General features: G+C 37.8%; 3 protein-coding genes across 8 annotated transcripts; 2 read left to right on the top strand and 1 right to left on the bottom strand.

Annotated features, from left to right (window-relative positions):
• Positions 1-675: 675 nt before the first annotated feature.
• On the top strand, positions 676-4,663 carry LOC122311927. Of its 2 annotated transcripts, none has more exons than XM_043126709.1 (4): positions 676-848; positions 976-1,069; positions 2,549-2,758; positions 3,765-4,663. In XM_043126709.1, the coding sequence occupies exons 1-4, from the start codon at positions 774-776 to the stop codon at positions 4,481-4,483; spliced, it is 1,098 nt and encodes a 365-aa protein (XP_042982643.1). In that variant the 5' UTR covers positions 676-773; the 3' UTR covers positions 4,484-4,663. The 2 variants fall into 2 exon arrangements, with proteins under 2 accessions (XP_042982643.1, XP_042982644.1); XM_043126710.1 differs by having other exon boundaries at positions 680-848; positions 3,768-4,663.
• A 321-nt stretch (positions 4,664-4,984) lies between these two features.
• On the bottom strand, positions 4,985-7,062 carry LOC122311928 (sec-independent protein translocase protein TATC, chloroplastic). The gene is made up of 4 exons (XM_043126711.1): positions 6,703-7,062; positions 6,321-6,631; positions 5,897-6,187; positions 4,985-5,403 (listed from the first exon to the last, which is right to left on the bottom strand). Exons 1-4 carry the CDS (start codon positions 6,962-6,964, stop codon positions 5,194-5,196), a joined length of 1,074 nt encoding a protein of 357 aa, XP_042982645.1. The 5' UTR covers positions 6,965-7,062; the 3' UTR covers positions 4,985-5,193.
• Positions 7,063-7,193: 131 nt separating this feature from the next.
• LOC122311926 (origin of replication complex subunit 4) lies at positions 7,194-18,266 on the top strand. 5 transcript variants are annotated; one of them, XM_043126705.1, is made up of 16 exons: positions 7,194-7,438; positions 7,693-7,783; positions 7,873-7,929; positions 8,936-8,983; positions 9,864-9,914; positions 9,999-10,042; positions 10,197-10,260; positions 10,451-10,522; positions 10,787-10,878; positions 10,998-11,079; positions 11,427-11,512; positions 11,619-11,728; positions 16,955-17,047; positions 17,118-17,182; positions 17,280-17,423; positions 17,754-18,266. In XM_043126705.1, the coding sequence occupies exons 1-16, from the start codon at positions 7,329-7,331 to the stop codon at positions 17,787-17,789; spliced, it is 1,245 nt and encodes a 414-aa protein (XP_042982639.1). In that variant the 5' UTR covers positions 7,194-7,328; the 3' UTR covers positions 17,790-18,266. The 5 variants fall into 5 exon arrangements, with proteins under 5 accessions (XP_042982639.1, XP_042982637.1, XP_042982640.1 ...); XM_043126703.1 differs by having other exon boundaries at positions 10,451-10,537; XM_043126706.1 differs by lacking the exon at positions 7,873-7,929 and having other exon boundaries at positions 10,451-10,537.
• The last annotated feature ends 582 nt before the right edge of the window (positions 18,267-18,848 follow it).

Raw genomic sequence — 18,848 nt, 5'->3', positions numbered from 1 at the left:
AAAATTCTTATTCCCAATAATTTTTTAGAAATTTGTGACTTGGAAGACAATTTACATGATCTATTTTAAGGGTTTTCTTTTTTTTTTTTTTTTTTTTTAATTTGTTAATAGTAGTGAAATAATTCGAATTAAGATGGTTTATTTGATCTTGAAAAAGGATAGAGAAAAAATTGAATAAAAATATTATGAAATTAAAAAATTGTTTGAATATAATTTTTATTTTGAAATTTGAAAAAATAATAATATTTTTTATATTTTGTTTGAGAGTTTAAAAAAATTATAATAATTAGATGAAAAAGTTAAAAGTTTGAAATTAAATGTTTTATGTTTGAGTAAAATTTGAGAATGAAATATATGAAAATACTTGAGAATAGTTATGTTACCAAACAGAGTTTAAAACAATCGATTTAAGAGACAATCAAAAGAATAAATATAACTTATGGAAGTTTTCATGAAATTTGGGAAAAAAAAAAAAATACCTCCAAACAATTCGTGGCAAGTTGATTCTTTTTTGATATTTAAATCGCTTTAAAAGGAATCTTTTGTAACGAAATCCGGTCGCAACAATGTTAAATACCTGTTAGGGCGATTACTTCACTTCGACAACATAACGGCCTAGTGGCGACTATCCGTGATGCTGAGCAGCCCGGCCATCATAATCCGACGTCGTTCATTGCTCCTAGAAAAACCCAGAAAACCCTTCCCTCACTCCGTGTCTCAGACTCTCAAGACTCTCAACAGTCAACACAGCAGCAATTGCTAGACAGAAAGAGATGGGCAAAGCGGAGAAAGAGCGACTGAAGCAAACCCTGAATTTTCACCTCAATACCATCCACGAGACCTTCCAGGTTTACTGTTATTCACACCCTTTGCACATATTTGCGTTTCTGTGTGTGTATTGATGATGTTAGTCTGTTAGATTCGTTGGGTGTTTGATGATGATGTGGGTCTGTTTGTCGTGAACTATTTGTGTAGGTGTTGGATCAAAGCCCGGCTTCTTCTCTTGAAAAAGTGAGCTGGGAGGAGGTTATAAAGTTGGGCGACCAAGTCTCCAAACAAGCCACGATGGGTATTCTTCTTTCTTCTCCTTTACCTCTTCTTATCCCGCAACTTTTTAGTTTCAGCTATCTGCTTCATCAGTGTTTGAGATTTCTGTGCTTCCTTGTGATTTTGGTGAATGGGGCCTTCCTTACATGTTTCAAGAATATGGGCTAGGAGTTTTTCCAGAAAAAGAACTTATATTTTCAGTTTTCAGCTTTATTGTTTACGATCTGATTCAATATTCATATGCGAAGTTCATCTGTTAGTTATGAATTAATTCTTCCGTGCGTTTCAGAATGTACCCACAACTGTCTTCTACTTTATTTTTAAGTCATTTTAGGTGTTTATTCATAATGAGTTCAATGATGATATGGGATACCGTTTAAGGACGTATTTTTTTTTTTACCTACAATGCAGTGCCGAAAATGCCAAGTGGAAATTTGGGATTTGTTAAGGAGTAAAAATAAAAAATTATGGTAAATCATCAGTGAATTGTTTGTTGTGTGAAGAGTGTAGAGGAAAGCTGTCAACAGATATTTTTGTAACTGTTAAAGGATCATTGAGTCAATTGCGGACAAATACTTCGTTAAGGTTAAAATGAATTCTGCATTGTTTATTTGGGTGTTAAAAGCTCTTTCTGTGCAAATGAGACATATTGAATTTATCGTTTTTGTTGTATCTCATGTAGCTGCCTTTTGGCAGACTGACACTTTCAAGTTGGTGTATAATAGTTGGTCCCCTGTGATGTCTTAATTCCAACTTGCTGAACTATATCAACAGTGATTCATATGAAGTGGTAGTTATGTATCAGCTTTGTGAGGAACCTGGAAAAACAACTGGGGGATTTTGGAGAGTAATCTGATAACTTACTTGCATTAGTTAACTGATACCTTCATCTTGATAAAGATATCAATCACCTTGCTTCATGCTTTATTATTTCAGTAAAGTAATTGAATGAATCTTCAAATACCTATGTCATTAATCAAATGGTTCCTGAAGCAGATGGGTCCTACCTAAAGTAATGAAAAGATCCGTGACCATTACTGATATTATTATCAAAATATGACAATTTCAAAAGGTTTTGGTTGTCTTGTAGTTTTAATAGACAAATCAATAGCAGAGAGATATTTAGTTGGGAAGTACCATGGATATAAACTCATTTGACTATCTTGCCATTGTAATAGAATGGCATCTAGAATGTTCTTGTTGATTATCATTTTTTTACCTTCTTACCTTAAATATGTTTGTTCTTTCTAAACCTCTAATTTCATAGGCAAAATGATATAGAGGTAAAGCTGTCAGAGATAGATCTGACTAGACATCTGCATGTTTTCCAATTAAAGAGGATATTTCATATCCATCTCTATGTGTTCGTGTTCTATATATTTTTTGATAGCGGGAACAATTTCTTGACAAGTCTTTTTATAGAGGGAATGATTGACACCTGATCCTGTTACTTTTTTTCCCATGTGTAATAATGACTCAATATATTTTATTCTTTATGCAGCTGGAATGCTTTGGACTGGAGAAATGCCGGATGTAAAAGCACTTGAGGAGAACATGTCAGCATACTTCAATACGCTACAAGGTTTCCTTCTGCATTCCCATGGAAGTATGGTGGGTGCAGGGCATACACTCTCTTCCAGTATACACACATCAGTGAAGCAAGTTGTTGATTGCAGTTTTAAATTGTGGATGGAATCTGTCTCTTCATATGGTAATCTCTCTCTCTCTCTCTCTCTCTCTCTCTCTCTCAATGCATGTGTGCGCACAAATGGTCCAGTACGCTTGGTGGATTGTGCCACTAGACTTAAATACATCCAATCTCTGGAGATCATTACATGTCTTTACATTATTGCTGCAGCTATACACACCTTGTTGTTAAGAAATATTAATAGAAAGCAGATCTAGTGTGTGGGCTTACATAGTCGACTTAGGGTGAGTGAAACTTGAGACTGGGTGATGATTATGGGTCCTTATAAAAGGAAAAGAATTAAAATCCCTGCTATCGAGAAGCCAATGGGTTCAACCCATGCCATGAAGTTTTACAAGATTAGTATAACATATAGTTGTTCAGTTAATATAACTTTTAACTTGTTGATTGATTTCATTATTGATAGATATATGTAATGCTTGCGTGTTTAGGCCATTTTTATAATTTAAGAGTGTAGCAGCTCCTTTTCTCCCCGTAAGACTGGCCTTTACTCATGTAATTAGAGGCTGTCCTGGATCTAATTAGAAATTGTTGCCTAGTAAGAGTGAGGAGGCATAAGAAGAGTATTGCAATTGACCAGTATGCCTCATGTTTGGCGCACAAAGTTGATATCAAACTGTAATAAATTATTCTTGGTAGTTGATACCTTTTTCCATGAAAAACAACCAATTGAAGTTTTTACCTTTTGTACGCTTGTTCTTGTATGGTGTATTCAACCCTTGGGCTCCCATTATGTAATATAAGATCCCACAAAAGTAAACTCACAAACTGATATGGCTTCATATGATATACGTTAGATTTATTTTTCAATAAAAGTAGTTTTACTATAATGTACAACCTCAAGTTATGTCAGTTTATGAGTTTACTTTTGTAGGATTTTTTTTGTGGCTACAGCATTGTTCTTATAATAATGGGGCATGCTATTTTTACCATCATGCTAATAAATGCCCATCCTAGCATATTAATTCATTGTTTTCTTATCTATTTATTTATTATGGCTGGACACTAGCAGGATCACGCAATAATGTCCAAAAACTCTCAATCCCACAGTTAGTCGGTGCGGTATGGGAAGCTTGCTCTGCTCTTAAGAAGACCCCCTCCACAAATATCACAGCAATAGGGCGGGGTATGACACAAGTTGCTGTTTCTCTGAAGGATGTTCTTCGGGAGATGAAGGAGCTCAAGCCCGGTTCCTCTGACCAAACAGATGAAACATATGATGAGGCTTCTAACAAAGCAGATAGTGACCTGCAAGATGATGATGATAACTCATGTGAGGATGATCTAGGCAATGACTTGTTGCCTGGAGAGATGAAAATTGCCCAATTAGCAATTGGGGTTGTGTCCGATACGCTTGCAGTTATCAAGGAACTTATCCGCACAATCACAGGTTTGCTTAAAATGGAAAACCCAAACAACACCGAATTTGTTGATTGTTTGGAGAAATTGTTGAAGCTCTGTCAAGGAATTGGAGCACAGATTGATGAGCTTGGAGCTTGTCTTTACCCACCTCAAGAAGTTCCAGCGATGAAGGCTTCTTCAGAGAAAATCTCGAGCATTATTGATGATTTGATGGTAGAGCTAGAAAGTGTGAAGGGAACTTCACAAGCTTTTATTCAGGCATGCGATGGTTTGAGGAATTCACTGAGACTATTCGAATATGAAATAGGTTGCTGCAGTACTTCTGATCTGGAAGCAAAACTGCAGAATGTCACATTGAGCAACTAGGATCCAGATAATTATTCGTACTGTGGTATATTGTAATTACGGATAAACTTATTTTTGGAGTTTGTAAGGACATTGATGTCTGTTTTGTGCTTTAGAGGGATTATTTGGATAATAATCAAAATGTCTCACACTTTTTCTTATTAATATGATTTTTGGGTACTAAGAGCATTTACATTGGTCTATGCACATGCATATGCAAAGTCATTTTTACATAATATGAACATAAATTCAGCTGTATTGGATTATCCATCTTTAAATATTTGGCTATTTACACTTTTACATATTTACTATTTACCTCCAAAATATATTTTGTTTTTTCTTTCTCTCTCCTCCTACACTCTCCCACACACTATTATTTCTCTCTCCTTCAAAATAATAAAATATAATATTTTACTATTAATTTGTCTCAAATATGCATAAGTCCACGTGAAAATTTTGTTTGAATGACAAAATGAATATGTGAAAGAGGTGATTTAACATATGCATAATGTAAAAGCTCTGTTGCAAAAATCAATCCATTGGGTACCACGTAAATTTAATAACTACTGTTTTTCTAATGGAGAACTTTTACAATGATAAGAACAAAACGATCAGAAAATTCGTTTAGGAGATTCATCCTCTGTTCCTCTCGTCTATATATGACATTATATTTAGCATATACAGGATCCATGCCGCTTAGAGCATGTCGTGTGCTTTCAAGTCGTCGCGGTTCACCTCCCCGTAAGCTTAACAGCCCAAGCGCCGCCCAAGTAAAGACCCAGTAGAGGTGCTGCCAGAAGCATTTGAGTAAGAGGATCAGTTGACGGTGTAAGCACAGCGGCAGCTACAACTGCACCAACCACTACGTATCTCCAAACTGACAACATTTGATCTCCCGATACCAGACCAACTTGTCCAAGTAGAAATTGAATTACTGGAACCTGCAGAATACGATGAGAATTTAATCCCTCGAATGCAATATCTAGCTCAGTTTTAAATATATGGACTTGTAATGAACTAGGGCAGTGAAGATTTATCATCTGTACAGTATTTGACTGCAGAGCTTCTAAATGAAAGATAAAATTGTATACCAACTTCGCCAAAAAGATGATTGTCGTTGAAACAAAGGAACAGTATAATAGACCTTTCAGCATAAATTATTTGCCTCTTTGCTATGCATCGTGCGTCAATGATTTGCACTCATTTCACATCTCCAAAAGAAGAAAAGAAAAACTCTCATTTCAGATGGTGATTTGAATTTAAACAGCTTTTCTTTCAGTACAAAGAGAGTCATTCAAATTTCAACCATAATCTCATATTTCTTTTTATACGTAAACCATAGTCTTATTTCCTGGCCAAGAAGCGAAGAACTCTTACTATACAAGGAATAAGAAAAGAAATTTAAACAAGTTTTCCACTTTTGAGAACCTTTACCTGGAATGACAAACCGGTGCTGAACATGAGCACAAGCACAAACTCGAAGTATTGATCAATAGACCACAATGATTCCACAGCGCCTTCCGCATAGCTAACAAAGAAGTTTAGGGCGGCTGGTGTCAGTACCAAGTAGGAGAAGACGATACCAGTATAGAAAAGAACCGAGGAGCCAAATACGATCGGCCCCAGAAACCGTCTCTCTGCTTTAGTCAGACCTGGAAGAACAAAGGCTATGATCTCATATAGAATGATAGGGCTTCCTAAAAGAAGGCCACAGTATCCTGATACCTGCAGCATACCATTAGAAGAACGATCACGGTCTTTATAGCAGATTAATTTGTTTCTAAATCAACAAAACTAGGACCAATACAGAAGCAGAACCTAAAATTAAAAACATAATTAAGTGTATTATTGAACTAACCTTTAGACTCGTAAAGAAAAATTCACCAGGAGCTAGCTGCAGGAACCGCACACCCTGGGTTTTGACTGGAGCTTCAAGAACAATTATCAGTTCTTTCGAAAACGCAAAGCAACCCAAAATAGCAGCCCCAACTGCCAAAACTGACACGAATAACCTCTCGCGCAACTCTTCCAGATGATCGAATATAGTCATTTCTTTATCATCCGGTAGAAGCTCTTTGCTTGGATAAAGAAACTCGTATAGTGCACCCCGCTCCCCATCTTGGTCCAATTTCTCCACAAAGATTTCTTCTTTCGAACTTTCAGCCACATCTAGATTGAGAAAAATACACAAATCAGATCAATTTAACTCGAAATTCATCCTGGGGTTTGTGGGTGCTTACCCGGCCTATCCTCGACAGCGGAGACAGCACTAACGCCCAAATCTGGCTGCTTCTCTCTCAGGCTGTCATCTACGGCAAAGCAGACGACGTCGGTGAAACTCCCCCGGCGGCGGAGTCGTCTCTGCGAAGCACCGATTTTGAGTCCCAACCTTCCTCTCCTCGAGGTTCTGTCGACCGGTAGAGAAGCTAGGCGCTTGAAGAAACAACAACCTTGGAGCTGCAAATGAGGGACCAGAGCCGTGCTCGTGCTCCCCAATGACATCTCTCTCTCTCTCTCTCTCTCTCTCTCTCTCTGTGTGGCGATTTTGAACGATTGGTTCCTATGGTGCTCTTCCAGTGGCACGCCGATATTTCTGAATTTTCGGATTGCAGCGCAATTAGCCGGACTTGTAGATTTTTGCTTTTTTGGGCCCTTTGGTGTATGTAGACTAGGCTCTAGCCCATATCTGAGTCATCACTCAGCCCGATTTTGGTTCCAGCCGAAGCCCACGAAATGTCATAAACCGGCGGCCGGCCTGCCTAGCCGGTTGAGCGAGTATATATGCACTGGCTGCCCTGCAAAATATTTCTACTTTCTTTCCCGCCAATATTTTTTGTATCCTCTGGGTTTCACATAGTTTTCGACGATGGGAAGAGAGAAGGCGGCGAAGGAAGCCCTAAATCTCCTCCGGGGAAGGCTCTGTGACCCTACGTTCGTGTTCAAGCCTCTTTCCGATTCTCCGGAAAGCAACTACAGGTGCGACTCTCTTTCTATTTGATTTTCTCGTCCCTCTGTTTGGTTACCGAGAAAACGTTTTTAAAGAGAGATTAGTTGATTGGAGAAAATAAATAATTGTGTTCCAATTGATCATTAGATTCATTACGACTTAGGGGAGATTCCTGTCATCAAAATACTTTGTTTAACTAAAAATAATGAAGAACAACACTTGTTTGCAATTTTGCTTGGTTTCCCAAGGTTTTTGAAAAACCGATTCTATTTTCTTTTTGTAGTAAATTGAAGTTCATTATATCGAGTTCGGTCACTGAGGCATGCAATAACTCGATCCTGCTTCTCGGTCCCCGTGGTTCTGGGAAAATCGCGGTTTGAGCTTCTCTTTTCTTAAACTCTATTAGAATTTCGCAAGTTGATTTCTTTAATTACCATTTGTATTCTCTCTCTCGTGGTGTTAGGTGTTGGAGCTTGTTCTCAAAGACTTGTTTCTGGAATACCCTGATATGATTTCAGTCGTAAGGACTCGACGTTTTATTCTTTTGAATCGGGGCATCTGAAATGATTTTTTTTTAGACGAACCCATATCTTGTATATTTTTTTTGAAGAACCCATATCTTGTATATTAGTCTCTCTTTAAAGCAAAACTTTTTTTATTCTTTGAGGTAACTGAGGAAAGGAAATGATAGATTGCATAAAGGTGCTTTAGGATTTCAATGAAGATATATATTCGAGGTGCATTTGGGCAATCCATTGATGGATTTGCCTCAAAAATGTCAATCCACTTTCTCGAGTTGGAGCACACTCATAAAATGGCATCCATCAATTTACCTGCTAGTAGAAACCTACTACACCGACCCCATTCAAGCTACTGTTACATCCTTTTATTTAGAAAAAAAAAAAAAAACAAATGGTTTAAATTTAAATTTGTGGATGATAATTCCAGTTTGGCAACCAAATGCATCAACAATTTTTTTAACTGTAGCATCTTTATTTCACAACGATGGTCTGGTGATACACTGTTTCATCTATGCTATGGCTACAATAACCCCCCCCCCCCCCCCCCTCCCAACCACAAAAAAAAAAAAAAAAGGAAAAAAGAAAAAGAAAAAGAGAAAGAAAAGAAGATGGAAGACGTTTTGCATTTTATTTGGGATTTTGTAGAGTTGGTAATCATTTCCTTGTTTGTGAGTTGCTTTTGAAACATTTTTGTAGAAAATGAATTCTTATGTTGTAGGATATTAATTAGGAATGTTCTACAAACATTTTTCCTCACAAAATAGGTATTATGAATTCTCTAATTGGCCTTGGTTTGTAATGTAAAAACTCAATAGCAACTATCAGTAAAAATTCAGACTCTTGTCTCTCACATCGTGGTGTCAAATCTCAAGCCTTGTGAATTCAAGCTGCCATTCTGGTTAAGTCGAACCTTTTGTCAAACAAGGAAAAATGTTTGCCACAGAAATTCCCAGTGGCAAACATGTTTTCTCACGCAACTTACTTTGCCATGCATATTTTGTGCAGATCAGGTTGAGTGGGCTTTTGCACAGTGATGACAACTGTGCTTTTAAGGTACAATATTCCATAAAATTTCCCCCCTCTACCGCATGCTCTTATATTTAGTTTCAATAACATGGAGTTTCATGTTGTATTGCCAAATCAGATAACATTTTTACACCATAAATTCATACTTCCAGCTAACTAAATATGCTGGTTGAGCTATGAGTTTAAATCACAATACATAAGAAAATGTGATGGTTGATACTTGAGAAGTTAATGATGAATTTTGAAAAAAAGAAGCAAATTTTATGCTAGAATTGTAGAAAGACACTGCTCATTGTTTAACTTAAGTGGTGGAACATTGCTGTTATGCATGTTGCAATTGTACTACAGATCCATATCTTGCAGGTTAAATTCTTGTGTCGATGTATCGGAGGAGGAAATGATGGACCGAATGTAGCCAGTGCATTGAGATGAATTTCTGAGTTAGTTGTTTGTCTTGATGGTAGATGTACTGTTTGTATGGAAGTTGTGTGGAGTTTTAGGCAGAAGCTAATGTGCAAGAGCAATGGCTTGCTCAAAATATATGCCATATTTGATAACAAAGCAGATTGGACTGAATCCATATGGACGATTGCCATTAAGTTGTATGTAGTTTTAGGTGTAAGTTAATGTCTAGAGACTAAAATTCATAGTGTTTAATGCATACAAACAATGACTGATTCCACGTGGATGATTATCTATAATAAGTTAACCCATTGTTTTTATATGCAGACTCATAAACAAAACAATATAACAAAATACATGTACTTGTAAACATTAGAACAGGTGCATACGCATATGCATTGATATGTTACCACTTGTTATCAATGCTTGTATTATAGCATTTGTTTCCATTAGAATTTTTATAAAATGTTGTGAAATTTATCAAACATGATTGTTTATCTTTCAGGAAATTGCCAGACAGCTATGTGTAGAGCATGACCTGTTGTTCTCAAAAATGGTAACATGCATAATTTATTTGAGGTCAGTTGATGCACTTACAACTAATATTTCTGATTTCCTGATCTTGATGTGGTTATTTTAGGCATCTTTTGATGATAACTCCCAGTTTATGATAGCCATGTTAAGGTGAGTAAAAGTTTTCTTGAAGTGGCTCTTGTTTAGTGATTAAATATAAACTTGTGAATGATAACTCCCAGTTTATGATGGCCATGTTGAGGTGAGTATAAAACTTAAAAGTGGCTCTTGTTTGATGATTTAAATATGTGATTCTGGCCTATAGGGAGTGTGGATTAGCGCATAAGACAGTTATTTTTGTCCTGGATGAGTTTGACCTGTTTGCTCAGGTAAGACTCCAGCATCTTGTACCAATTCCTTTCTCAGTACTGATGCTTTGACCTTCATATTTGACTTTTTTGTCTTTTGTTTGACTGAACCAATGATCAGCCGTATAAAATCCCGTGCAAATTTGTGTTTGCTCTGTTTGAATTCTCTAATTATGACACTTGAACTTTCATTTTTTGTTGTTCTTTTTAGGGAAAACAACGATTACTTTATAGTCTGCTAGATGCAATGCAATCAATAACATCACAAGCTGTTGTCATTGGTGTGAGTTGCCGACTGGTATGGTGCTTTGGAGTTTTCTTCCTGTCTTGTTTGTTATCTTCAGGTTTATTTGCATGATGAATTTTTTAATTAGGAAGTCATGGAAACGCTTCCTGCCTTGGGACCCTAATGATGTAGTGGTAAAATGAGTTTGAAATTTTGTCCATTGTGGTTATATGCAAACTGCATATAAATGTTTTGGTGCAAAAAAATGTCTGCAGACTGCATTGCCAAGAGCTTTGAATAATTAGGCAATTTTGCTTGCAGGATGCTGATCAGCTTTTGGAAAAGAGAGTAAGATCTCGTTTTTCACATAGAAAGCTGATGTTTCTTCCTCCCTCTAAGGAAGACTTGCAGAGGTAAGTATGCCTATTACTTGAATCAGAGATGCCACCATGGATCTAAGTTCTAACCAAATATGAAGAATTATAACTGTAATAAATGCTTTTGTCTTGATTTTCGTATTCTGGCTATGCAGATTGTTGGGGCACATTTTATCATTGCCACTAGACTCAACCCTTCCACGTGACTATGCTGTTGAATTTAATGCTAAACTTCAAGTATCCTTTCAATGATATAACAATTTGAAGATAGGGTTTTTCATCTACGTCGCAAAATATGATTAGTTGTGTTTAAAACCATCTTCTCAAGGGTTTTGTGAGGTTGTTGGGATGTTTAATGTAATCTTCTTTTTGAGACGTGGAGATGTATGTTAGTTATAAGAGGTTCAATTCCTTCTGATCACCATTCTTATGCTACTTTTTAGGTGAATATCATTTTGATGGAAGTTCAAAATAATTTTGGACAGATTAGTTGTTCATGTCTTGCCAATGAAGCTGACGGCAAGTTTTATCTTGAAAGATTCTGTTTTCTCATATCTGGTTAAGAAATCCTTGACATTTTATAGAATATGTTAGCAGATGAGAAATTCAAACAAACTATTTATACATATATGGATTCTGATGCCACCGTCAACCACTTGTTGAGGTTTCTGTAAGTTTTTCATTTATCTAGAAACAAAGGATGTCTACTAATTTAATTTTACATATGAGCATGTATTGTTCTGGGCCAAACTTACTGCTGATAGACCATGAACTAGATTCCGTGCTGTTTCTTATATGGATTTGGGATCTGGGTTCCTGGCACTTGAGAATTTCAAAACTGCACTTCCAAATATCCAAAGGCAGCCAAAGCTGGAATGTATAACAGGTTTGAAGATTTAAATACTTTTTGTACTTAAATATCTAGCAGTTCTACCTGCATAATACTAAAAGACATTTTTGAGCATGTTCTTGGAGTCTTCTCCACTACTTGGTTTGTGCACACTATTTGTATTAACTTATTTGTTCAGGTTTTTACTTGTCTGTTTTAGAAATGACTCTTCCCATGATTTTTTGATAAGTGATGACTCTTCCTAGCAATGGGATCTCATTGGAGCTTCTTTAGCTAATATATGCTTTAGCTTTTTTTTTTTCAGTGATGGAGAATGACCTTGTGATTGAGACTTTTCTACATCTCTAACCCTTTCTTCTTTCACTCCTGTTTATCTGCTGTGAAAATTTTATTTAGTTACTGTTCAAATAAATGAAGTTACTATGGCTGTTACATTTCCCTGAGGTAGAATATTTAAACCTTTCTTGCGATTAAATGCAAGTTTAGCATATCAATCCATGTATGTGCAAGAATTATTGAAGAAGTCTTCAAATAATTCCCTAGCTGGCATGTATTTTTCTATGATGAAATATGTTTGAATAGATCCCTGGTTATGCATGGCAAGCAATGATCTACTCACTTCCAGTTTAAACTAATGATTTTCAATGCACGCTGTTAGAATATATTGTCTATAATGTGTTTGTATAGGGGTATATGTGTCTCTTGGTTTTAGGGTATATATATATGCTTGTGTGTACACTGTGGATATAAGAAAGTGATTAATATTTTTCTCCCCACTTTTCTCTCCATTTTCGTTTACATGGTATCAGAGCCGATTCTCACGAATCCGAGCTCTGTGTGGGTTGAGAATATTTTTCAAGTGTAGCTCGTGTGGTGTTTGTGCTCGCCGGAGTGTTTCCGTGTGCTTTCCGTGTGGTTTTTGTGGTTGCCGGCGCCGTGTGGTGGTTGAAGTGTTTTCCGGCCAGGTTCCGGCATCATCTCGGGTACTGGACACTAGGGGTGAGCTCGCCGGCCGATTCTGTTGTCTCCAAGCTTGGTTGCCGTCGTCTCCAGCCGCCGGAAGAGGTTGCCGTCCGTCGATCCAGCTTCGTTTGGTTGCAGGTAAACTCGTATTCTAGTTCTGGAGTAGGAATACTCCTGAACCTGTATAGGGTTTTATTCCAGGTTGGAATAAAACGTGTTTGGTAACACGGATAGATTAAACCTATCCTCGGTTAGGATAGGCTTATCCGGCGCAGCCCAAACAAGCCAGACCCGACCCGAGGCCAACCCGGACCCGATCCGAGTCCGACCCGATCCGAGACAGTGCATACCGGCCTCGAACCGGATCCGATCCGAAACAGGCCGATTTCGGCCGATACAGAGCCGAAACAGGCCGATACCGGCCGAAACAGAGCCAATTTCGGCCGATACAGTCCGATTCCGGCGACTTTCAGACCGATACAGTCCGGTTCCGAACCGGTACAACGCTTTTTTGACCAGTTCAGACTTATTTCACTCAATACAGGCTCGGGATTTGGGTTTTTAATCTGCATTTCTACGTTTCCAGATTGTTTTTTCCAGTTTTGGTCCACGTTTCATGATTTTTATGTGAAATCTTTGTTTCTAAGTGGACTGTTGTGATATATTGGTATATTTCCCATGGCAAATAAATTTGAGTCGATGTCACTTGCACCAAATATCAATATGCCTATGACTTCAGTGAAGTTAAATGGAAAGAATTACATGCTGTGGTCGAGATCCGTTGAAATGTTTTTGAAAGGCAAGGGTCTTCGCCGTACTCATCTGATTGATCCTATTCCTGCTTCGACTAGTCCTACATTTGCTCAATGGGAGCAGGAAGATGCTCAAATATTATCTCTGATGTTGACTAGTATTGAACCTAGCATCTGCATGTCTTGTTTCACCCACTCAGGGTCCATGGATCATTGATTCAGGAGCTAACGAACATTTGACCGGTTTGTCTTCTGTCCTGTCTAAATTAAATACTGTACCATCTGTAAAAAGTGTCACTCTTGCTAATGGTTCTCTTGCTAAAGTTACAGGCATTGGATCCACTAAACTCACTGATTCCATATCCTTGTCATCTGTCCTACATGCTCCGAGTTTTCCTTTTAGTTTGTTGTCTATTAGTAGGATTACTCAAAGTTTACAATGTTCAGTGACCTTTTATCCCTCTTCATGTGTTTTTCAGGATCTCAAGACGGGGAACAAGATTGGTACGGGGCATGAAGCTGGTGGTCTGTATTATCTTGATGTTCAACAGTCACCCACTCGAGCTCTTACAACCCCCTCATCATCTGCTTTTGAATGGCACTGTCGCCTGGGTCATCCCTCACTTTCTCTTTTGAAGTGTCAAATTAAGAACTTGGGGAGTGTGTCCCCCTTTTCTTGTGAAGCGTGTCAACTTAGTAAACACCATCGTGTGTCTTTTGTTCCTCGTATTGATAAACGTGCATCGAGTCCTTTTGAATTGGTTCACTCTGATATATGGGGACCAATCAACATTGAATCAAACAAGTTTCAATATTTTGTTACATTTGTTGATGACTACTCTCGTGTGACATGGTTGTTTTTGATAAAGGCCAGATCTGAACTTCTTTCCATATTTCAAATGTTTTGGAAACAAATTAAAACTCAGTTTAATAAAAAAGTTCAGATTTTGCGTTCTGATAATGGTAGGGAATATCTATCTGGTGCCTTTGCTACTTACCTAAGTGACAAAGGAATTGTTCATCAAACATCATGTTCATATACACCCCAACAGAATGGGGTGGCAGAACGCAAAAATCGGCATTTGTTAGATGTAACCCGAGCACTATTGCTACATATGCATGTTCCTAAACGGTTTTGGAGTGATGGTGTTCTTACTGCTTGTCATCTTATTAATCGTATGCCTTCATCTATTCTTAATGGTTCATCTCCCTTCTCCGTCTTGTTTCCGTCATCTTCACCTTTTTCTCTTCCACCAAAAATCTTTGGATGTGTTTGTTTTGTTCATAACCTTGGTCCAGGCTTTGATAAACTTGACCCCCGTTCTACCAAGTGTCTCTTTGTTGGTTATTCTCGGACTCAAAAAGGATATCGCTGCTATAGTCCTACTCTTAGACGCTATTTCACAAGTGCTGATGTTACCTTCTTTGAGTCCATACCTTTTTTTTCAAATACATCTTCAAGTGTTGAGTGTGACCCTCTACCATTACCTACCCTTACATTATCTCCCTCACAATCTCCCTCACAACCGCAGGTTTACTCACGTCGCTCGCGGCCGCCGGCTCCCATGCCTCAACCAGTCGTGCCTCCATCTTCAGATCTTGAGTTGTCTCAACCAATCGTGCCTCCATCTTCAGATCTTGAGTTGCCCCAACCAGTCGTGCCTCCATCTTCAGATCTTGAGTTACCCAGTACTTCAGACTCTCTACCTATTGCTCTTCGCAAAGGTAGTCGTTCTTGTGTTACTCAACATCCTATTAGTCAATTTGTCTCATATCATGCCTTATCTCCTTCATTCTCATGTTTTACATCTCAAGTTTCAAAACTCTCTATTCCTAAGACACTTCAGGATGCATTATCTGATCCGGGATGGAGGACAGCTATGGAAAGTGAAATGGATGCTCTTCATCATAATGGCACATGGGATCTTGTTCCACTACCACCTAGTAAACAACCTGTTGGCTGTAAATGGGTATACACTATCAAATTTCATCCTAATGGTTCTGTGGAACGTCTGAAAGCCCGCCTGGTTGCAAAGGGCTATACTCAAACCTATGGCATTGACTACGAAGAGACATTCTCTCCAGTTGCCAAAATCTCTTCTGTCCGAGTGCTAATCTCTCTTGCTGCTAATTTAGACTGGCCCTTATTTCAGCTGGATGTAAAAAATGCATTCCTCCATGGCGACTTGCATGAGGAAGTTTATATGGAGCAACCACCTGGGTTTGTTGCTCAGGGGGAGTATCGAGGTACTGTATGCAGGTTGAAAAAGGCATTATACGGCTTGAAACAATCTCCTCGAGCATGGTTTGGAAGGTTCTCTGATGCTGTATTGAACTTTGGTCTTCACAGATGCCAAACAGACCACTCGGTATTTCACTTGCATAGTGATGCAGGTCACATTTTGTTGGTTGTATACGTGGATGATATTGTAATCACTGGGAGTGACTCTGCTGGAATTATTAGATTAAAGCAATTTTTACATGATCAGTTTCAGACGAAAGACTTGGGCAAACTTAGGTATTTCCTTGGAATTGAAGTCAGTAGATCTAAAGAGGGCATCAACCTATCTCAGAGGAAATATGTACTCGATCTGTTAGAAGAAACCGGCATGTTGGGTGCACGACCTATTGACACCCCTATGGATCCCAATCGTAAATTCTTGAAAGAAGAAGGGGAGCTGTTTAGAGATCCAGGTATGTATCAAAGACTTGTTGGGAAATTGAACTATCTTACCATCACTAGACCAGACATCTCTTATGCAGTGAGTGTACTGAGTCAGTTTTTACAAACGCCTAGGATCTCACATTGGGATGCTGTGGTTCATATTCTTCGTTATCTCAAGCGAGCACCTGGTCTTGGAATATTATATCGACCAAATGGACATCTTAGAGTTGAAGCATTTTCAGATGCTGATTGGGCAGGATCTCCTTCAGATAGAAGATCTACTACTGGATATTGTACCTTTGTAGGAGGTAACTTGGTTACATGGAAGAGTAAGAAACAAACAGTAGTAGCTCGTTCTAGTGCGGAAGCGGAATACAGGGCAATGGCACATACTATTAGTGAGCTGACATGGTTACAACACTTTCTTCAAGAGATTGGGTTTCCAGCTCCTATCCCTCTCCAGCTATTTTGTGATAATCAAGCTGCACTGCATATTGCCTCTAACCCGGTATTTCATGAGAGGACTAAACATATAGAGATTGATTGTCACTTCATTCGAGATAAGATACTAAGTGGTGACATTGCTACGCCTTTTGTGAAGTCCGCAGATCAACTCGCAGATGTGTTTACTAAATCTTTGTGTTGGAGTCGTTTAAAACCTATTTGTTTCAAACTGGGTTTATATGATGTATATGCCCCAGTTTGAGGGGGAGTGTTAGAATATATTGTCTATAATGTGTTTGTATAGGGGTATATGTGTCTCTTGGTTTTAGGGTATATATATATGCTTGTGTGTACACTGTGGATATAAGAAAGTGATTAATATTTTTCTCCCCACTTTTCTCTCCATTTTCGTTTACACACGCGCTCCCGTTCAAGCAGATTGCTCAATTTTGGAACTTTATATCTTGGTATGCATGAAGAGGTTGGAAGTTAAAGAGCAAAATTCATACAACTTTAACTCTGTAATGACAGGTAAACTTCTGAGAATTACCATTGCATCACCAAGTTTGTCAATTACTTACATGTTTGTCCTACTCGGCAGAGTACAAAAGCATACATGATACATTCCAGACATCTGATTATTATGCACGGAATGTGTGCTTACGGGTATGAATCTCCCTGCGGATTGTGCATGAAGTATTTAATGATTTTCTCTCCCTATGTCTCCTGGAATAACTTTGATGATTTGCTCTGACTTTTGCAGGCATTTGAGCACCTTCAACAACGTGAATTAATCAGTTTTACAGACAACAGAGGACATAACCAATCTGTGGAATTTCGTCCAGTGAAGCTTTTAATCTCATCCTATGAACTACAAAAGGGGCTGAAATCATATCGTTCCTGTCCTGTAAGTTGCTAGATGAAAATGTGTTTTTGCATACGTCCCTCAATGAGATATCATGTGCAAGTCAGCAATTGCATCATTTTAGAGTTACGCTAGGTACACGCCTAGTGTGTGTAAGTCCCATATAGACCATTTGCAATAAAGTGAGACACAGAATTCACTTGATGAAAATTGTTTGGACCTCGCTAAAACACGTTTATTTGCCGTTTTTACCCATTTCTTTTAAAACTTTGCTTATGGTCACGAATTATCTGTATAACTTCTGTGGTCCTTGCACTTACTGATAACTGAGAACTTCAGCAATCGGAGGCATTATTTTGCTTATCTTGGCAGGTCATTCTTCTGAAGTTAATGGATCGAGAAGCCTAATATATATCGTTGGGCTGTTTGATCACTGCTTGTTTGATGATGACTAAAGAGAATGTGGATCCTACTCAGGGCTCCATTGCGAAACGTGTTGTGCGTTGAGAATGTGGATTCTACTTGGGGATCACAGGGACTCTGCTGCTCACCAAGATGCACAGACATTTTCCCTGAACTCTATGCCAATGTAATTACTACTACTATATGCGAATTAAATTTTCATACTTTTTTCCGTCCACGATGTTTCTAACTTGCATGGGCTGCCTGCCCTGCCCACCTTCTGTTTTCTTTTTCCCATCTTTCTCCCTTTTGTAGTCCAATTTCATTATTTTAATTCATGTGTTGAAAAATTTATTTGTAAGACTATTTATTGATAAACTACACAGAAGCATGTCATATGAGTTACCAAAAAAATAGTTTTCGAGTCTTTTATTACTTATGAATAAATGATGTATTTATATGCAGACGACTTCTTTCTACCCCTATTAATGTTGCCAACGCTAGCTTTGTTGTTGTTGTTGAGTTTGGTGAGTGCTGTCTTAATGCGAAATTGTTCCACCACTCAGGTGAACTTGTCTGATGAAAGGGTGAGGTTCTTGCTACTTACGTCCCAACCCTTCTTTTCCTTTCTTTGCTTACGTGCATTTGTTATATACCCCCACATATGTGAGATGTATGAAATTAGGTGCTGGTCTTTGCATTAATTATCCAACTTATTCCATTAAAATATTATTCATGAAAAGTTCCTAAAGTCATGGGAGTCAAGTGCATATTAACAGAAGTTTTTGCAAAATATAAGCTCTAAGTTCTTACTCCAAATTTTTTTTTTATATTACACTTTAATCTCACAATTATTTAATTAATTTTGTTTATTTAATAATTCATAAAAACAGATATCACATCTAATATAATATGTGTGGTGTATGCCACACATAAATATATATATAATAAAATCATCCAATAAAAGATTATTTAATAATAATAAATATACCATATTTTATATAATAGAATGAAAGTGAGATAATAGTATAGTGTATATAATTTTGAGATTGTAAATTTCTTAAA

This window comes from Carya illinoinensis, chromosome 5 (assembly GCF_018687715.1).
Source record: "Carya illinoinensis cultivar Pawnee chromosome 5, C.illinoinensisPawnee_v1, whole genome shotgun sequence".
NCBI classification, from domain to species: Eukaryota; Viridiplantae; Streptophyta; class Magnoliopsida; order Fagales; family Juglandaceae; genus Carya; species Carya illinoinensis.
The sequence above is the reverse complement of the archived record's forward strand: the minus strand, read 5'-3'. Positions and strand labels throughout refer to the sequence as shown.

Excerpts from the sequence above, each read along its gene's own strand:
- LOC122311927 (XM_043126709.1), top strand. The coding sequence starts at position 774 with ATGGGCAAAGCGGAGAAAGAGCGACTGAAGCAAACCCTGAATTTTCAC. Across the intron at positions 1,070-2,548 it reads CTCCAAACAAGCCACGATGG|CTGGAATGCTTTGGACTGGA; the intron begins GTATTCTTCTTT and ends TTCTTTATGCAG. Across the intron at positions 2,759-3,764 it reads GGAATCTGTCTCTTCATATG|CAGGATCACGCAATAATGTC; the intron begins GTAATCTCTCTC and ends GCTGGACACTAG.
- LOC122311928 (XM_043126711.1), bottom strand. The coding sequence starts at position 6,964 with ATGTCATTGGGGAGCACGAGCACGGCTCTGGTCCCTCATTTGCAGCTC. Across the intron at positions 6,632-6,702 it reads CGCTGTCGAGGATAGGCCGG|ATGTGGCTGAAAGTTCGAAA; the intron begins GTAAGCACCCAC and ends TTCTCAATCTAG. Across the intron at positions 6,188-6,320 it reads TTTTCTTTACGAGTCTAAAG|GTATCAGGATACTGTGGCCT; the intron begins GTTAGTTCAATA and ends GGTATGCTGCAG.
- LOC122311926 (XM_043126703.1), top strand. The coding sequence starts at position 7,329 with ATGGGAAGAGAGAAGGCGGCGAAGGAAGCCCTAAATCTCCTCCGGGGA. Across the intron at positions 11,513-11,618 it reads AACCACTTGTTGAGGTTTCT|ATTCCGTGCTGTTTCTTATA; the intron begins GTAAGTTTTTCA and ends ACCATGAACTAG. Across the intron at positions 17,048-17,117 it reads CTTTAACTCTGTAATGACAG|AGTACAAAAGCATACATGAT; the intron begins GTAAACTTCTGA and ends CCTACTCGGCAG.